The sequence below is a fragment of the Bolinopsis microptera genome, chromosome 1, assembly GCF_026151205.1.
Source record: "Bolinopsis microptera isolate Bmic1 chromosome 1, MBARI_Bmic_1.0, whole genome shotgun sequence".
Classification (NCBI taxonomy): Eukaryota; Metazoa; Ctenophora; class Tentaculata; order Lobata; family Bolinopsidae; genus Bolinopsis; species Bolinopsis microptera.
The window spans coordinates 25,822,690-25,842,569 of NC_087072.1; the positions used below are offsets into that span (position 1 = coordinate 25,822,690).

General features: G+C 36.4%; 1 protein-coding gene and 1 long non-coding RNA gene across 2 annotated transcripts; one reads left to right on the forward strand and one right to left on the reverse strand.

Moving 5' to 3' along the window:
* Window positions 1-193: 193 nt before the first annotated feature.
* Window positions 194-15,754, reverse strand: LOC134816222 (uncharacterized). Its single transcript, XM_063824966.1, has 2 exons — window positions 15,194-15,754; window positions 194-811 (listed from the first exon to the last, which is right to left on the reverse strand). The coding sequence occupies exons 1-2, from the start codon at window positions 15,747-15,749 to the stop codon at window positions 327-329; spliced, it is 1,041 nt and encodes a 346-aa protein (XP_063681036.1). The 5' UTR covers window positions 15,750-15,754; the 3' UTR covers window positions 194-326.
* Window positions 8,138-10,383, forward strand: LOC134816231 (uncharacterized). The gene is made up of 4 exons (XR_010160390.1): window positions 8,138-8,636; window positions 9,282-9,458; window positions 9,604-9,767; window positions 9,969-10,383. It is a non-coding gene; the product is annotated as an uncharacterized LOC134816231 (long non-coding RNA).
* Window positions 15,755-19,880: the final 4,126 nt, after the last annotated feature.

The window sequence follows — 19,880 nt, forward strand, 5'->3', positions numbered from 1 at the left end:
CCCTTTTCTTACATTTCTTTGGGTCCCTATCGTAGCAGTGCACCGGAGGGAGGTCTCCTTCTTCTTCTTCTTCTTCTTCTTCTTCTGCTTCACGAGGACAGCTGTTGCAAGATTTCTTGCAGTTTTCACGCATCCAATCCTGATAAGTGAGGTGAGCGCAGTAGCCAGCCACCGTCCAGGACTGACAGTTGGTGTTGTCGTCATTACAGGTTGGATTGGTTTTATCTTCAGGACAGGTCCGCAGGAGTGTCTGCAGTTCTGGGACATGTACTCCTGATGAGTTCCGGAGCAGTATCCAGCTGCCTGCCACGCCCTACAGTTGTCGTTCAGATCCCACACTCTTCAGGATGTGGGTCAGTTTCACCCTCCCTCTCCCCATCTCCCTCATTGCAGTTCATCAGCAGTTTTTGAGCATGCTCTTTAGACCTGGAAGTCTCGCACCGTTTAATGTAAGTGTTTCCGCAAGGGAATACCTTAGCGATTAGTTTGTAGAGCTCGTAATCGTAGCTTCTCAGTGCTTTCTTAGTGTTGACAGGGCCGTGGACACCATTCGGGGGATTAGAGTAGTCGTTAACATTAAACCAGCTCTGAACCCCTTCAGCCCAGTATTCCTTGTAAGTGCTCATGGAGTACGTGTTGGTCCACAGACCCTGAGACCGGCGGGCTCCGTACCAATACTGAAGACTGCTGTCTAGACCTGATACGCTGTACTTAGCTCCGAGGAGATGCACCCCGTGTGAGAACTCGTGCAGGAAGATATCCTCGTTGGAGTACGAGTCACTCGAGTAACAGAGGATGTTTTCTTCTCCTCCTGAAAATAGAGTGTTAAAAAGTACGCTACATGCTAGTGCACTGATTTAGAATCGGCGGTTTTTCAAGAAAACGTCGGTACTGTCAGCCAATCAAAATACACATGCTCTTTCAACCGTTTCTACAGTGAAGATACGTTTAGTAATATGTTCATAGTTTCAAGTAGTTCCTAACGTTTCAAGTAGTTCCTAACGTTTCAAGTAGTTCCTAACGTTTCAAGTAGTTCCTAACGTTTCAAGTAGTTCCTAACGTTTCAAGTAGTTCCTAACGTTTCAAGTAGTTCCTAACGTTTCAAGTAGTTCCTAACGTTTCAAGTAGTTCCTAACGTTTCATGTAGTTCCTAACGTTTCAAGTAGTTCCTAACGTTTCAAGTAGTTCCTAACGTTTCAAGTAGTTCCTAACGTTTCAAGTAGTTCCTAACGTTTCAAGTAGTTCCTAACGTTTCAAGTAGTTCCTAACGTTTCAAGTAGTTCCTAACGTTTCAAGTAGTTCCTAATGTTTCAAGTAGTTCCTAACGTTTCAAGTAGTTCCTAACATTTCAAGTAGTTCCTAACGTTTCAAGTAGTTCCTAACGTTTCAAGTAGTTCCTAACGTTTCAAGTAGTTCCTAACATTTCAAGTAGTTCCTAACGTTTCAAGTAGTTCCTAACGTTTCAAGTAGTTCCTAACGTTTCAAGTAGTTCCTAACGTTTCAAGTAGTTCCTAACGTTTCAAGTAGTTCCTAACGTTTCAAGTAGTTCCTAACATTTCAAGTAGTTCCTAACGTTTCAAGTAGTTCCTAACGTTTCAAGTAGTTCCTAACGTTTCAAGTAGTTCCTAACGTTTCAAGTAGTTCCTTACGTTTCAAGTAGTTCCTAACGTTTCAAGTAGTTCCTAACGTTTCAAGTAGTTCCTAACATTTCAAGTAGTTCCTAACGTTTCAAGTAGTTTCTAACGTTTCAAGTAGTTCCTAACGTTTCAAGTAGTTCCTAATGTTTCAAGTAGTTCCTAACGTTTCAAGTAGTTCCTAACGTTTCAAGTAGTTCCTAACGTTTCAAGTAGTTTCAAGTAGTTCCTAATGTTTCAAGTAGTTCCTAACGTTTCAAGTAGTTTCTAACGTTTCAAGTAGTTCCTAACGTTTCAAGTAGTTCCTAACGTTTCAAGTAGTTCCTAACGTTTCAAGTAGTTCCTAACGTTTCAAGTAGTTCCTAACGTTTCAAGTAGTTCCTAACGTTTCAAGTAGTTCCTAACGTTTCAAGTAGTTCCTTACGTTTCAAGTAGTTCCTAACGTTTCAAGTAGTTCCTAACGTTTCAAGTAGTTCCTAACGTTTCAAGTAGTTCCTAACGTTTCAAGTAGTTCCTAACGTTTCAAGTAGTTCCTAACGTTTCAAGTAGTTCCTAACGTTTCAAGTAGTTTCAAGTAGTTCCTAACGTTTCAAGTAGTTTCTAACGTTTCAAGTAGTTCCTAACGTTTCAAGTAGTTTCAAGTAGTTCCTAATGTTTCAAGTAGTTCCTAACGTTTCAAGTAGTTCCTAATGTTTCAAGTAGTTCCTAACGTTTCAAGTAGTTCCTAACGTTTCAAGTAGTTCCTAACGTTTCAAGTAGTTCCTAACGTTTCAAGTAGTTCCTAACGTTTCAAGTAGTTTCAAGTAGTTCCTAACGTTTCAAGTAGTTCCTAACGTTTCAAGTAGTTCCTAACATTTCAAGTAGTTCCTAACATTTCAAGTAGTTTCTAATGTTTCAAGTAGTTCCTAACGTTTCAAGTAGTTTCTAACGTTTCAAGTAGTTCCTAACGTTTCAAGTAGTTCCTAACGTTTCAAGTAGTTCCTAACGTTTCAAGTAGTTCCTAACGTTTCAAGTAGTTCCTAACGTTTCAAGTAGTTTCAAGTAGTTCCTAACGTTTCAAGTAGTTCCTAACGTTTCAAGTAGTTCCTAACGTTTCAAGTAGTTCCTAACGTTTCAAGTAAATCCTAACGTTTCAAGTAGTTCCTAACGTTTCAAGTAGTTCCTAACGTTTCAAGTAGTTCCTAACGTTTCGAGTAGTTCCTAACGTTCCAAGTAGTTCCTAACGTTTCAAGTAGTTCCTAACGTTTCAAGTAGTTCCTAACGTTTCAAGTAGTTCCTAACGTTTCAAGTAGTTCCTAACGTTTCAAGTAGTTCCTAACGTTTCAAGTAGTTCCTAACGTTTCAAGTAGTTCCTAACGTTTCAAGTAGTTCCTAACGTTTCAAGTAGTTCCTAACGTTTCAAGTAGTTCCTAACGTTTCAAGTAGTTCCTAACGTTTCAAGTAGTTCCTAACGTTTCAAGTAGTTCCTAACGTTTCAAGTAGTTCCTAACGTTTCAAGTAGTTCCTAACGTTTCAAGTAGTTCCTAACGTTTCAAGTAGTTCCTAACGTTTCAAGTAGTTCCTAACGTTTCAAGTAGTTCCTAACGTTTCAAGTAGTTCCTAACGTTTCAAGTAGTTCCTAACGTTTCAAGTAGTTCCTAACGTTTCAAGTAGTTCCTAACGTTTCAAGTAGTTCCTAACGTTTCAAGTAGTTCCTAACGTTTCAAGTAGTTCCTAACGTTTCAAGTAGTTCCTAACGTTTCAAGTAGTTCCTAACGTTTCAAGTAGTTCCTAACGTTTCAAGTAGTTCCTAACGTTTCAAGTAGTTCCTAACGTTTCAAGTAGTTCCTAACGTTTCAAGTAGTTCCTAACGTTTCAAGTAGTTCCTAACGTTTCAAGTAGTTCCTAACGTTTCAAGTAGTTCCTAACGTTTCAAGTAGTTCCTAACGTTTCAAGTAGTTCCTAATGTTTCAAGTAGTTCCTAACGTTTCAAGTAGTTCCTAACGTTTCAAGTAGTTCCTAACGTTTCAAGTAGTTCCTAACGTTTCAAGTAGTTCCTAACATTTCAAGTAGTTCCTAACGTTTCAAGTAGTTCCTAACGTTTTAAGTAGTTCCTAACGTTTCAAGTAGTTCCTAACATTTCAAGTAGTTCCTAACGTTTCAAGTACCCAGCCGGCAAAGTTGGTTGGATTAACGTTGTTTTGAGGTTGGAATTTACACTTTCCAACGTTGGGATTTAACGTTGTTTTAAAGTTAGGTAAACGTTGCACCACCAACGTTGAAAAGTTAACCTTTAACTAACGTTGACCATTAAACGTTCCAAAACGTTTTATTCGCAACGTTAATATAACGTTAAAACGCAGTTTAATTTTCAACGTTGAATAAAGTAACCTTGATCTAACATAAAATAATAAACGTTTCGCAACGTTAAAAAGAAAACATTTAACCAACGTTAGCTATTTAACGTTTAACAACGTTTTATATGTAACCTACATACAACGTTAAAATGTAGTTGAGTTTTGAACGTTGCTTATAGTTAATAAGGTAACCTTAATCTAACGTAAAATAATAAACGTTTTGCAACGTTAAAAATAAAACCTAAAACCAACGTTAGATATTTAACGTTTAACAACGTTTTATATGTAACCTACATACAACGTTAAAATGTAGTTGAATTTTAAACTCTGCTTACAGTTAATAAGGTAACCTTGATCTGACGTCAAATAATAAACGTTTCGCAACGTTAAAAAGAAAACCTTTAACCAACGTTAGATATTTAACGTTTAACAACGTTTTATATGTAACCTACATACAACGTTAAAATGTAGTTGAATTTTAAACCTTGCTTATAGTTAATAAGGTAACCTTGATCTGACGTAAAATAATAAACGTTTTGCAACGTTAAAAATAAAACCTATAACCAACGTTAGATATTTAACATTTAACAACGTTTTATATGTAACCTACATACAACGTTCAAATGTAGTTGAATTTTAAACTCTGCTTATAGTTAATAAGGTAACTTTGATCTGACGTCAAATAATAAACGTTTTGCAACGTTAAAAATAAAACCTATAACCAATGTTAGATATTTAACGTTTTAACAACGTTTTATATGTAACCTACATACAACGTTAAAATGCAGTTGAATTTTGAACGTTGCCTATAGTTAATGAGATAGCCTCAATTAAAACGTTTCGCAACGTTACAAAGAAAACCTTTAACTAACGTTAGCTATTTAACGCTTAAGAACATTTTATATTCAATCTACATAAAAAGTTTAAATTTTCAACGTTGCTTATAGTTAATAAGATAACTTCAAATAAACGTAAAAGCGGAAACGTTTTAAAACGTTAAAAAGAAACCCTTTAACCAACGTTAGCTATTCAAAGTTTAAGGAGGATGATGATTAATCACTTTACACTCGACTGTCACGTGATTTTTTCCCTGCTCTTGCCGAAGGCAAAAAGATCGTAGGGAATAAGTAATCGGGTTTGGATATATGAGGTGGCTCGACGGTCCTACGATGTCGACAAAAGTCTGCTCCTTCGCAATATAGACCACTCCCCTATAATTATGTGTATAACTATATAGAAGGAGGCTATTTTGTGTTAATTAAGTACAGGCATAACAACCAGTTTTTGGTGCTTGACGACTGTTATTACGCAGGTTTCCATAGGGTTACAATTTACTCTAATTCATTAATACAGCATATTAGTCATCTGAGCGACTGAGCGGATCAATCGTCAATATAAGTGTTACTTTAGTGAAACAAACTTAATAAATTACCGAGTGAGAAAATTCAGCAAGTCAAAACAAATTAAATTATGATATCAGCTGATAAACTCGTGGCTGATTATTTAATAGTTCGGCACTGAATGGTAAAAAGCGAATACTTAGTTGAAAATGCAGATATTACTTTACATTTACATTCAAGAAACACATATAAGTATAAGTATAAGATTGCGGCAAGCTTTTAAAGAATCTTATATCAAATCAAAGGCTCGATAGTCGATCGCGATGCAGATGGTGCTGTAGATGTGTCGAGTAAGCATCAAAATTTATCAGTTAATGTTAGATACAAATAATATTAATAACTAAGATGAGCAATGAGACAGACGATGAGTCGATGAAACATATTACAGTCAATAAAATTGGCATACAATGCAATAATATTATGATATGAGTTAAGAAGTGCGCATTGTTAACACGAAACAAACCGCGCAAAATATGAATTGACCTACAAAATACAACCAAACCACAGATTGACGGCACCTCAGATGCGCGCAGAATTTTCCAAGTTCTGCACGCCTTGCTCTAACCACAAACCAGATCAGAGCCCTCTCGCTTGCAGCGCGTCACGCAGTACGCGTATACAGTTACACATGGCTATGTGAACTGCACGCCTAATATAATGTAAACAATTATCACGTGCGCCAAACACCACTCTGATCTGGCATCTGGGATGCAATACAATTACAAGTAATTCTTATTAAACCTCTGGCTTTAAGACTTTGCTCTACGTGGCTCCGGATCTAATAGTAATCTGAATTATCTGATCCAAAATTAGACCAACTTCTTTAATGTTTAAATTATATGGTCATAATCATATTGATGATTCGGGATTAGCGTCCAAAAATACACCGAATTTAATCAAATTACTTGCACACCCTGGCCTCAAGGCCTTTTCACAAAAAAATTTATAATTTGGGCGAGCGATTTGGTGGTACTGGTAGCGGCTCGGGTTACAATTAGGGTTATGGTTGGGATTAGACAAAAACAATGTTACATAAACTCTAATTTAAAGTTAATGTAAAACTATTTTGTTCGCCTGAAAAACTGTAAAATTAAAAACCAACGCGCGTCAAGTAGTAATTTTTGGGCGAGCAAACTACTACAAAACTATTAGTATTACCAATTACTTACTAGTAAAACTAAAAGCCGTATTATTGCACCAAATTAAAAAACTTATATTCATTTCTATTTTGTTAACGGTTAACGACGATAATGTTTTAAATGAATTCAAGTTTGCTATACTAGGGCGCCATTGCCTGATCACTGATAACCTTTAAGTTTTAGGAAAAAAAATTTGAAAATTGACTGTGAAGCTGAAATGATTTAGTTGTTAGTGTTGTTTACAGTTTAGCAAGCTCGGAATTGAGCGGAAGAAATGCGGTCGCGCAATACGTGAGCAATCGGGCTTTTTACATGTTACAGTTACTATCATTGACATTATCAATTATAAGTATAGTCTCCGCCAACCCTAACCCTAACTGAAACTCAACTCCTAACTAAAGCATGCATATTATAGTTATACTGACACCCTTTATAATTCAACATTCAAACGAGAATTATTAAACTAACTTCCAATTTCCATATCACATATATTATATAGTCATAATTATATGTCGTATCATTATCACGTGCAACGTGATCGAGACAGATTTTCGGCAATATCAAATATTTGATATGTGATATCAAATATTTGATCTCACCAAGGTGCAAGGAAGTGATTTACCGTATGTGAATGTCGCGTGCGGTTATATTATTCGAAATCTGAAATCAGCGTTTAAAGATTAGATACATCGATTCAGAAAGATTTAATATAAATATTAATAAACTGTCAGTGTGAGGGCCCTTTTAGAAAATTTTTTAGTGTTAGCACGCAATTCACAATTGTAAATGTAAGTTGTATATAATTTATCAAGACGCGCGTCGAGTTAAGTTGGACTCGCGTCGACTTACTATACGACGGTCTAATCTGTAATCACTAATGCTAATCTGTAATCACTAATGCTAATATATGATATTTGAAACAAATATTTTATGACATACGAGTATCACCCGTTACGGTTAAAAACACAAATAAAATTTTGGCGAACGGGAATTCAAAATATGTATTTGTGATTTGGTATCCGTATACATGGTGAATACATTATACTAATACCAAATACATGATGCAACAATTTACGGGTGATACTCGTGACTCGTAGAATTCTTTGTATTAGTAACAAGTAATAATTTACGGATCATTCATTTAATCTGTCAAAATTTTGGAAAAACTTTTAAAAGATGCCCAAAATGATTGGAATTTTTTTGGAAATTAAAACGATTATAATTTAGTCAAAGACAAAAGCTTAAGTAGAAAAAAAATTTGAAGTGATGCAAAATCAAAAATGCAAAAGCTTGAACATTAAAACAAAAATTTCGCCGCGGTAACACCACGCACGATCAAATTTCCCTACTGCCTACAATGTAATTGTTCTACTATTTATTGTATCCCGCCCAGAGTGGTGTTTGGCGCGCGCACGTGATAGTCGTTGTCATTATATTAGCAATTAGGCGTGCAGAACTTGTAAAATTCTGCGCGCATCTGAGGTGTCGCCGTCGATCTGTATGTGGTTTGGTTGTAGATCATTTCATATTTTGCGCGGTTTGTTTCGTGTTAACAATGCGTATCATTTTACGTCATATTATTACATCGTAATGCCAACTTTATTGACTGTAATAAAATATTCTGTCTCACCTTAGCTATTATTTGTATGAATCTAACATAAACTAATACATTTTGATGCTTAATCGACACATCTACAGCACCATCACCTTACCTGGGGACCTCAGGCTATTATGTTCATAAACATAATAGCGAATAGAGATTCGGCGGAATGACAGGCTGAGCGCCGCCCAGTAACCATCACCAAGCTTACTCAAACTTCTACTGTTCCTTTTGCTAGGCTTACAGTTTATAGTCGGCTTCTTAATCTTTCTTTCCAAATTAAGTAATTAGCTGTTTGAATTGCCATTTGAATTCCATCGGCGACCGAGAGCATTTCAAATCGCAGCTCACCCAGTTCATGCTATTTCTTCCGGATACACCGCCCAACAGGGGCTACACTCCTCAAAACTCAAACTCGCTGCTTTGCTGGAGGAATGACAGAGAGATCTCCTCTCTGTGGGGTGGTCACACAATGTGATGGCCCTGTCAAAGCTTAACGAATCTCAACCTAGGTGACATACTCATAGGTAGGTAGCTGTCATATATTATATTTTATAAGTTAAAATTCTACATTTTTAAATTGATTGTAGATCTGGGGTGTAGGAAGCGGGGGGACCATCCCCCCCCCCCCCCCCCCCCATGAAATCTGGGCAAGGGGCAGAAAAGGGCTAATTTTTGTTTAGGCTTCTAAAAATGTTTAGGGAAAAATTGTCAAATATTTTTTCGGTTTAATTTACCAAAAATTTTCCAAGTCAAAATTTTTCAAAGTTTTTCTGGAAACTACTTTTGTTCATGTTTCATGATAGTGATTATTATGAGCCGAAAATATTTTTTCGGTTTTTGAAGTCCGCACCTACCCTTGATATACGATTTTGGACTCGAGGGTTCGAGTTCCCTTATGTAATGCGATCTCGGAAGGCAGGCCTCCCCTTCGTAATACGATCTCGGAAGCAGGAGCTCTGCCTTCAGAGTTACGTATCGAGAATGAGTTTTTTCTGGAAACTACTTTTGTTCAGGTTTCATGCTACCCTGATCATTATGAGCCGAAAATATTTAGAATTTGCCCCCCCCCCCCCCCCCCCCCCCCCCCCCATGAAGAAAATCATTCCTACACCCTAGCCTTGTTGTAGATACTGATACTAAATAGTTTATCCCATCGCACAACTTATCAGGCACAAAATTAATGTTTGAGTGACAGTCTAGTGCCGCGAAAGTGTCTCTTCAACAGCCGCGAAATTGTAAAAGAGAGCAAGTTTCATCCTTCCTCTGACTTTGAAGTTGTTGGAACCAACTGCAACAAGCACATGAAGCACAACTATCAACCATATGAGTAACAGATGCTGTCGCATGTAAGTTATGAAGTCTGTGGCTTTATATTAGAACTAGAATTAACAAATTTTTTGATTTGACTGTTATTAACAGTCGAATCTAAAATATGCAGTTCTTATTATTATATAGAAGTAAGGGTTGCTTGACTTAATTGTACTGTTTCAGTTTAAAATTCTACTTCTGTTTGATGCAATGGGAGAAGTTAAAGTTGACCCGAGCAGTGATTCCATACCGAATCGTTCTGAGGCAGATACAAGATGATTGACATTTGACAAGGAAGTCTATCACTATAAGTATAGCTGTGAAGCTTGTCAGTTGTCGACAACTATGTAAGTTATTTATACTTCCGAATTTACAATTACCACCAAACCTTCTTAGCGCCATATATTTAAGAGTTACAAAAAAAAAGTAACTTTCTTTAACTAGTCGAATAAATTCTACAAAAAGCTGCACATTTAAACTCGGCACTAGAGGTTCGGGCTGTCCGGCGCGGCTTTTATTCCTCCACTTCATTCACAATGTATTTTCAGAAATCGGCCGAAACTGAAACAGCTGTAATCAGACACTAAAGAAAACTGAAACTGAAACTTTTATGATGACTAACTGGCCGCAACAAACCAAGATCGCTGTTTGCTGTTACTTTAATGTAATACTAAGTGAATTGGTCTATAAGTGTAGATGAAAGATAAAATATTTGAAAGAAGCTCTATCCTCTTAATTTTATTTTATGTTTTAGATTTAAAGTTAGTCTTAAAAGCTTACTCTGAATTTTTGTTTTGATTAGCTTTCGCTGCTTAGTGGAACACTTTAAAATAATTTCTCTCATAATTTGTCTGTAAATATAACCTAAAATAAAAGTGTGGTATGGGCCCGTATGTGTTAACTTTGTTGCAACGTTTTCATTTGTATGATTTATAGAAATTTTAAGCTTCACCAAGTGTTTTTAATGCGATCAATGGTTGTTACGTTACTGTTACGTTTTCATTACAACGTTGTCGTATAGTTTTTCTGATAACGTGGATACAACGTTGTACCAAAACGTTACATTAACCTTTAACAGCTAACTCATTTCCAACGTTGGTAATGTAACGTTTAATCAACTTGTAAACAACGTTACAAACCCAACGTTGCAAAGTGTAAATTACAACGTTTATCCAACGAACTTTTCAAGTACGTTATTAACACGTTTCAATTACAACGTTGTCGTATAGTTTTTCTGATAACGTGCATACAACGTTGTTTCAAATACGTTACATTAACCTTTAACAGCTAACTCATTTCCAACGTTGGTAATGTAACGTTTAATCAACTTGTAAACAACGTTACAAACCCAACGTTGCAAAGTGTAAATTACAACGTTTATCCAACGAACTTTTCAAGTACGTTATTAACACGTTTCAATAACAACGTTGTCGTATAGTTTTTCTGATAACGTGCATACAACGTTGTATCAAATACGTTACATTAACCTTTTACAGCTAACTCATTTCCAACGTTGGTAATGCAACGTTTAATCAACTTGTATACAACGTTACAAACCCAAAGTGTAAATTACAACGTTTATCCAACGAACTTTTCAAGTACGTTATTAACACGTTTCAATAACAACGTTGTCGTATAGTTTTTCTGATAACGTACATACAACGTAGTAGCAAAAACGTTACATTAACCTTTTACAGCTAACTCATTTCCAACGTTGGTAATGCAACGTTTAATCAACTTTTACACAACGTTTCAAACCCAACGTTGGAAAGTGTAAATTCCAACCTTAAAACAACGTTAATCCAACCAACTTTGCCGGCTGGGTAGTTCCTAACGTTTCAAGTAGTTCCTAACGTTTCAAGTAGTTCCTAACATTTCAAGTAGTTCCTAACGTTTCAAGTAGTTCCTAACGTTTTAAGTAGTTCCTAACGTTTCAAGTAGTTCCTAACATTTCAAGTAGTTCCTAACGTTTCAAGTAGTTCCTAACGTTTCAAGTAGTTCCTAACGTTTCATGTAGTTCCTAACGTTTCAAGTAGTTCCTAACGTTTCAAGTAGTTCCTAACGTTTCAAGTAGTTCCTAACGTTTCAAGTAGTTTCAAGTAGTTCCTAACGTTTCAAGTAGTTCCTAACGTTTCAAGTAGTTTCAAGTAGTTCCTAACGTTTCAAGTAGTTCCTAACGTTTCAAGTAGTTCCTAACGTTTCAAGTAGTTCCTAACGTTTCAAGTAGTTCCTAACGTTTCAAGTAGTTCCTAACGTTTCACGTAGTTCCTAACGTTTCAAGTAGTTCCTAACGTTTCAAGTAGTTCCTAACGTTTCAAGTAGTTCCTAACGTTTCAAGTAGTTCCTAACATTTCAAGTAGTTCCTAACGTTTCAAGTAGTTCCTAACGTTTCAAGTAGTTCCTAACGTTTCAAGTAGTTCCTAACGTTTCAAGTAGTTCCTAACGTTTCAAGTAGTTCCTAACGTTTCAAGTAGTTCCTAACGTTTCAAGTAGTTCCTAACGTTTCAAGTAGTTCCTAACGTTTCAAGTAGTTCCTAACGTTTCAAGTAGTTCCTAACGTTTCAAGTAGTTCCTAACGTTTCAAGTAGTTCCTAACGTTTCAAGTAGTTCCTAACGTTTCAAGTAGTTCCTAACGTTTCAAGTAGTTCCTAACGTTTCAAGTAGTTCCTAACGTTTCAAGTAGTTCCTAACGTTTCAAGTAGTTCCTAACGTTTCAAGTAGTTCCTAACGTTTCAAGTAGTTCCTAACGTTTCAAGTAGTTCCTAACGTTTCAAGTAGTTCCTAACGTTTCAAGTAGTTCCTAACGTTTCAAGTAGTTCCTAACGTTTCAAGTAGTTCCTAACGTTTCAAGTAGTTCCTAACGTTTCAAGTAGTTTCAAGTAGTTCCTAACATTTCAAGTAGTTCCTAACGTTTCAAGTAGTTCCTAACGTTTCAAGTAGTTTCAAGTAGTTCCTAACGTTTCAAGTAGTTCCTAACGTTTCAAGTAGTTCCTAACGTTTCAAGTAGTTCCTAACGTTTCAAGCAGTTCCTAACGTTTCAAGTAGTTCCTAACGTTTCAAGTAGTTCCTAACGTTTCAAGTAGTTCCTAACGTTTCAAGTAGTTCCTAACGTTTCAAGTAGTTCCTAACGTTTCAAGTAGTTCCTAACGTTTCAAGTAGTTCCTAACGTTTCAAGTAGTTCCTAACGTTTCAAGTAGTTCCTAACGTTTCAAGTAGTTCCTAACGTTTCAAGTAGTTTCTAACGTTTCAAGTAGTTCCTAACGTTTCAAGTAGTTCCTAACGTTTCAAGTAGTTCCTAACGTTTCAAGTAGTTCCTAACGTTTCAAGTAGTTCCTAACGTTTCAAGTAGTTCCTAACGTTTCAAGTAGTTTCAAGTAGTTCCTAACGTTTCAAGTAGTTCCTAACGTTTCAAGTAGTTTCAAGTAGTTCCTAACGTTTCAAGTAGTTCCTAACGTTTCAAGTAGTTCCTAACGTTTCAAGTAGTTCCTAACGTTTCAAGTAGTTCCTAACGTTTCAAGTAGTTCCTAACGTTTCACGTAGTTCCTAACGTTTCAAGTAGTTCCTAACGTTTCAAGTAGTTCCTAACGTTTCAAGTAGTTCCTAACGTTTCAAGTAGTTCCTAACATTTCAAGTAGTTCCTAACGTTTCAAGTAGTTCCTAACGTTTCAAGTAGTTCCTAACGTTTCAAGTAGTTCCTAACGTTTCAAGTAGTTCCTAACGTTTCAAGTAGTTCCTAACGTTTCAAGTAGTTCCTAACGTTTCAAGTAGTTCCTAACGTTTCAAGTAGTTCCTAACGTTTCAAGTAGTTCCTAACGTTTCAAGTAGTTCCTAACGTTTCAAGTAGTTCCTAACGTTTCAAGTAGTTCCTAACGTTTCAAGTAGTTCCTAACGTTTCAAGTAGTTCCTAACGTTTCAAGTAGTTCCTAACGTTTCAAGTAGTTTCAAGTAGTTCCTAACGTTTCAAGTAGTTTCAAGTAGTTCCTAACGTTTCAAGTAGTTCCTAACGTTTCAAGTAGTTCCTAACGTTTCAAGTAGTTCCTAACGTTTCAAGTAGTTCCTAACGTTTCAAGTAGTTCCTAACGTTTCAAGTAGTTCCTAACGTTTCAAGTAGTTCCTAACGTTTCAAGTAGTTTCAAGTAGTTCCTAACGTTTCAAGTAGTTTCAAGTAGTTCCTAACGTTTCAAGTAGTTCCTAACGTTTCAAGTAGTTCCTAACGTTTCAAGTAGTTCCTAACGTTTCAAGTAGTTCCTAACGTTTCAAGTAGTTCCTAACGTTTCAAGTAGTTCCTAACGTTTCAAGTAGTTCCTAACGTTTCAAATAGTTCCTAACGTTTCAAGTAGTTCCTAACGTTTCAAGTAGTTCCTAACGTTTCAAGTAGTTCCTAACGTTTCAAGTAGTTCCTAACGTTTCAAGTAGTTCCTAACGTTTCAAATAGTTCCTAACGTTTCAAGTAGTTCCTAACGTTTCAAGTAGTTCCTAACGTTTCAAATAGTTCCTAACGTTTCAAGTAGTTCCTAACGTTTCAAGTAGTTCCTAACGTTTCAAGTAGTTCCTAACGTTTCAAGTAGTTCCTAACGTTTCAAGTAGTTCCTAACGTTTCAAGTAGTTCCTAACGTTTCAAGTAGTTCCTAACGTTTCAAGTAGTTCCTAACGTTTCAAATAGTTCCTAACGTTTCAAGTAGTTCCTAACGTTTCAAGTAGTTCCTAACGTTTCAAGTAGTTCCTAACGTTCCAAGTAGTTCCTAACGTTTCAAGTAGTTCCTAACGTTTCAAGTAGTTCCTAACGTTTCAAGTAGTTCCTAACGTTTCAAGTAGTTCCTAACGTTTCAAGTAGTTTCAAGTAGTTCCTAACGTTTCAAGTAGTTTCAAGTAGTTCCTAACGTTTCAAGTAGTTCCTAACGTTTCAAGTAGTTCCTAACGTTTCAAGTAGTTCCTAACGTTTCAAGTAGTTCCTAACGTTTCAAGTAGTTCCTAACGTTTCAAGTAGTTCCTAACGTTTCAAGTAGTTCCTAACGTTTCAAGTAGTTCCTAACGTTTCAAGTAGTTCCTAACGTTTCAAGTAGTTCCTAACGTTTCAAATAGTTCCTAACGTTTCAAGTAGTTCCTAACGTTTCAAGTAGTTCCTAACGTTTTAAGTAGTTCCTAACGTTTCAAGTAGTTCCTAACGTTTCAAGTAGTTCCTAACGTTTCAAGTAGTTCCTAACGTTTCAAGTAGTTCCTAACGTTTCAAGTAGTTCCTAACGTTTCAAGTAGTTCCTAACGTTTTAAGTAGTTCCTAACGTTTCAAGTAGTTCCTAACGTTTCAAGTAGTTCCTAACGTTTCAAGTAGTTCCTAACGTTTCAAGTAGTTCCTAACGTTTCAAGTAGTTCCTAACGTTTCAAGTAGTTCCTAACGTTTCAAGTAGTTCCTAACGTTTCAAGTAGTTCCTAACGTTTCAAGTAGTTCCTAACGTTTCAAGTAGTTCCTAACGTTTCAAGTAGTTCCTAACGTTTCAAGTAGTTTCTAACGTTTCAAGTAGTTCCTAACGTTTCAAGTAGTTCCTAACGTTTCAAGTAGTTTCTAACATTTCAAGTAGTTCCTAACGTTTCAAGTAGTTCCTAACGTTTCAAGTATAGAAATAACGTAAGGCCAACTATTATTACAATTATAAATCTCAATCACAAATTCTAAATCGTTACACTACAGTACTATCTCTGCATGTTATAGAAGTAACCCAATTTGACGAGAGTAATCGTACATTTATGGAGGGGCGGTCAGCTCCTTATTTACAACCTGTTGAGATAGGCCAATCTTCTGTAGCTCCTAGTCCTCTAGCCCTGGCATTCCAGAATACAGGGTCCAACCAGCTGTGTTCAGGAATGTTTGTGGTGTACTCAGTGGTTGCCATGATACCCACTCTCCCGTATCTTTGGTAGTAATTGTTCCTGACTCCTGAATGATCTGCCAACAGGAACCTCAATACGTAGCAAGCTCTCTTCAAGGCATCGTCCGGAACTCTGCTGGAAGACACAACTGGTATCCCGTACGCTTCAGTGTATTTCTGATAGAACTGAGTCAGACCGTGCGGGTACATTTCACTTGCATACCTAAGATTAGAGGGAACACCTCTAACGTAGTTACAGCTGTGGGTTTGAGTTGCAGACCCCCTCCTCGCCTGAACTCCGTACTCTAAAACACCAGCTGGACCAAGTGGTGGACTACCGTTTCTGAGAGGACCATCCTCAGCCTCAAACACAACTGCAGTGTCAGCATCTATTGCTCGTTCGAAGATGACATTACTTTGAGTCACAGCAAGTAATCCTACCAAAATCAGTAGTGCATCCCTCATCGCTAGAAACTTTGTTTAACTTTAAACGACATAAATAATATAAAACGACATAGTGACCCTGGTCATAAAGAAAGTTCGCACTGGAACCCCCTATTTATACGAGTTGGACCACGTTTTTCCCAATTCAACTTTAGAAGATTGTCACAGGAAGAACTTTTAAGACAGGCATATGATATTTCACATTACATGTCTATAGTTCAACTAATTGAGTTTCGATTAATAAAATTTGACCAAAACCCATAATTGGGTAGAGTGGACCGCTGCCAGTGTCTCTCTTTCCCAAACAAAAGGAAATGATACAGGTATTAAATTTTTTTTACTTTGTGGAAAAAAATAAGATCATTTAAGTCAAACTTTTGATTTAAATGATAAAGGGCCCGGCGACGTTTCTGATCAATGACAATATGGCCACAGCCTGAATTTCAAAAACAGCAAAACGTGTAAAAGGCCTAGCTGAACAATTTGGCAATAGATATCATTTTCAAACACAGTTTCAAGAACGATTAAAATAATACGATCTTAAAATGTATTAGGGCCTGCAAGCAGCTCTTGCGAAATAAGTGTAGTTCGAAAAAGGGATGCATATTAAATTCTCTCGAAACAAATTACAGGAAATTTGCTTCCAGAATTGAAATCTATCAATGTGAAATGATAAATCCAGTAAGATTTTGTTGTGCCAATTTAAGGGTCAAAGGAAAAGTCCTGCAAATTTTGAAAAATATGCTTACAGTAGTCATAGGTCTCACTCTCAAAGAGGGTACAACATGCAAGGAGGGAGAAACTGGAAGAATTCTTGGAAGATTTGTTTTAAGGAATGAATTCTAGCAATGAGGTAATGTAAATTTGGACTACAAGGGGCAAACTGTGTCCTGCTAATTTACTCCCACGGCATAAAAGAGTAATCAGTAATGTTATCTGAATTTTATAATCGCTAGGCTGATCCGAACTTCTGATGAATCCTGACATGTAATATGTTTTGTTTTAAAGACCTTTAATTCACACACCAACAATTTTATCAAATTACAAATGTCCTAATATATACGTCTCTTATTAAGTTAAAAAGTCAAGGGTGCAGCCGTTGTACTGCAATTAAAATAATTGATCACGCCGGATCACGATGTTGTTTTATCAAAATCAGCTACTCGTTTAATATCAGAATATGCAATTTATAAATTACCAGATTTCTGGTTCATTGAAAAATTCTGGTATTGAAAATACTGAACACGGCATAGAAGAGTAACCAGCAAAGTTATCTGAATTTTATAATCGCTAGGTTCCTGAACTTCTGATGAATCCTGATGCATGTAATATCGGAATATGTAATATAAATTATCAGATTTCTGGTTCATGCCAGCTCACAGCTGGATTGTATCCTGCTAATTTACTTGAAGATACTGAACACGGCACAGAAGAGTAACTAGCAATGTTTCCTGAATTTTATAAATCGGCAACTATCGTGCAGTTAGACTGCAGTTAGACAGGATAGGCCAAATGAGGCCAAAATGTTGGCCCCTTTTCCAGATTTTATGGGGGGGGGGGGGGGGGGGGGGGCAATAATAATATTGTTTTTATAATAACATGTTTCCGTACATTAAAGTTAAAATGCGGTCAAATTATTTATTAACCTCATTTTGGCCTCCTGCAAGTAGACTCGGCGATTTCTGAAATGTTGAGCTTGAAGAGGATGAATCAATCTTTATTGTTTACATATTAGATAGTCACAATACCGAACCTACTCGAAAATATACACAAAATTATACTTGTTAGCCTCATTTCACCCTCTCAAAAGGTGGTTGGCCTCATTTTCACCTTTAATGTTTAAAGCTTAGATCTCGATCAAGTATAATCACTATATCAATGTGGATCATTGAAGGATCAGAAGTGTGGAGGAAGAGGATGTAACACTTGTTTACTTGTTTAATTCAGATGAGAATGGTGAGGAACTACGCTTGGATTGCAGACTCAATTGCAAAAGCAATAGCATCATAATCATATACATTGCACAGTGTACCCTTTCTAGCAATTTGCCCCAAAAATTGAAGGAGGACACCTATTTTGGACAAACTGTTTCCCCCATGCATGTGCGGATGAATGGCCATAGAAATAAATTTAAGATAGACAGTTCTTTGACTTTTGAGAAATCGGCCCTTTCAATACATTGTTTTTTGACCCATAAATCCTCCTTTAACATGTCTTTTTATAAATTAGGAATTGTTAAAAAAGTGAAGCCGCTGGATTTAGATAGAGAAGAAGCCATATTGATTGATAAATTTAGGACTAAGATTTGGGGCTTACATAGGATAGTAGTTGTTAGATGATTTCATATCTATATATTTTCATCTTCATGTTTATATGATTATGTGTCACTGCATTTTAATATTGAGTTCTGATCCTTTGTACATGATTTTCCCATTTCGAATTTTGATTCCCTGTTTAGCAAGTTTTCAGACATTAGTCTGTTTTAGTTCATAAAAGTTTTCTGACTTACGTATTCAGGTCTCATGATGTAGTTTTTCTACGAAGATTTCAACCGGAACCTTGTGTGTTTACTTACTGTGTGTCCAATCAAATAAAAATCACTATGACTATGGATAATAGTTATACTTGCAACTTGGATATCATGGACGTAACATGAAAAAGTTCTTTTTAGAAAGTGATGAGGCTAATTCGTTAGCCTCAATTGTCCCTCGCAGTTCAATCACTCCTACTGAGTCTCGTGAGTGATCTAGGAGGTCGCCGGACATCTCATTTTAAAGCCGTATCGATTTTCTATACGCATACCAAAAATCAAATGCCTAACTACAACACACAACAGAAATGAAATTACAGAAGTTTTAAATTTTTTGTCAAAACGAACTTTTAGGGGTGTTTCTATTATGACCAGGGTTCAATACGGATGATGATTTATCACTTTACACTAGTAACTACACATTCTGACGGACAATCCAGAAAACCTCTCGACTCTGACAACTGTAACCCAGTCATGTTGTTGTTGCAAAACAACAACATCGTGCTACACAAAATGGTGACCATCAATAAATTTTACTCTTAGATCTGCTAGTGTAATCGCATTAACCGGAGTTAATAGCGTTACCATCGCGATACGGCCGGTATTAATTTACCTCCCAGCGGTGAGACACCGCTTCCCTCCATCGCCATGTTTGAACCTCTCCCATCATCTGTTCTACTTCAGAGGGAAGTAATTAATTTTATATTTTAAAATTGTTATTATTCCAGTATAACAAATAAATTTTCTAATCGTGTAAAATCGTGTAAATCGTTATCCGAAGCCATGACAGTCATACCATTACCTAGCTTTAAAATAATATTACCAGGTTCATGCCTGCCACTTCAAAAATAAAATGAGACCAGTAATTTCGTTATTGTAAATTAAATTACGTTTGACTGGTAGTGGTAAATAATCAAATTTTATCACAATGCTGGCAAGCATAACCGTTGCCCTTATATTCACAACACTATTTACCCCCTATACTATTATATCCCCTTCATGACCGTTTTGGTCAAATTAGTATTAATTGAATCTCCTATTTTATGGGAGACTAAAGGGCATTGCTTTTAAAAGTGAATAATTTTAAAATAAATTCATCCACTTGGCCAACACGCATTGCTGACTATTTCACGAGTGATAATGATAATGATATTTTAAAATATTTGAAAAAATATTAACAATTAACCATCGACTTAGTCCAATTTGGCGCGCGTCTTGGTATATAGGTTGAAGGTTATTAACCTACAAGTTTAATACAAACTTTTTTCCAGTTTGCACAATTTAAGTTTCCCATTCCCAGTAAGGTCTTCATTTGCAGAAACACTTTTATTATTAATATCAAAGGCGCAGGTTATACCTCCACCGAATTAAGGCACACTCCCCTAATTAAATTGCGCGCATTGCTGTAACTTCTTCATTCTTTGGAACTTCACAATCAGTCTCAGATAAAACTGATGCAGTCTGTAAGGTTAGTTATAGAACTGCTGACCTAACGAGTGCCGAAGGCACGAGTTTTGTCAGCAGTTTTATAATTTACTTACAGCACGGCTCAAGATCAGGGTGATACTTACCGTTTGCGACCAAAAATTTGAATTTTGGAGTTAATTAAGAGGTCGAAAATA

What these genes read in the sequence shown, in the direction of transcription:
- LOC134816222 (XM_063824966.1), bottom strand. Translation starts at nt 15,749, where the DNA reads ATGAGGGATGCACTACTGATTTTGGTAGGATTACTTGCTGTGACTCAA. An exon ending in AGATTGGCCTATCTCAACAG is followed by an intron (nt 812 to 15,193) that starts GTTGTAAATAAG and finishes CTCTATTTTCAG; the next exon opens with GAGGAGAAGAAAACATCCTC.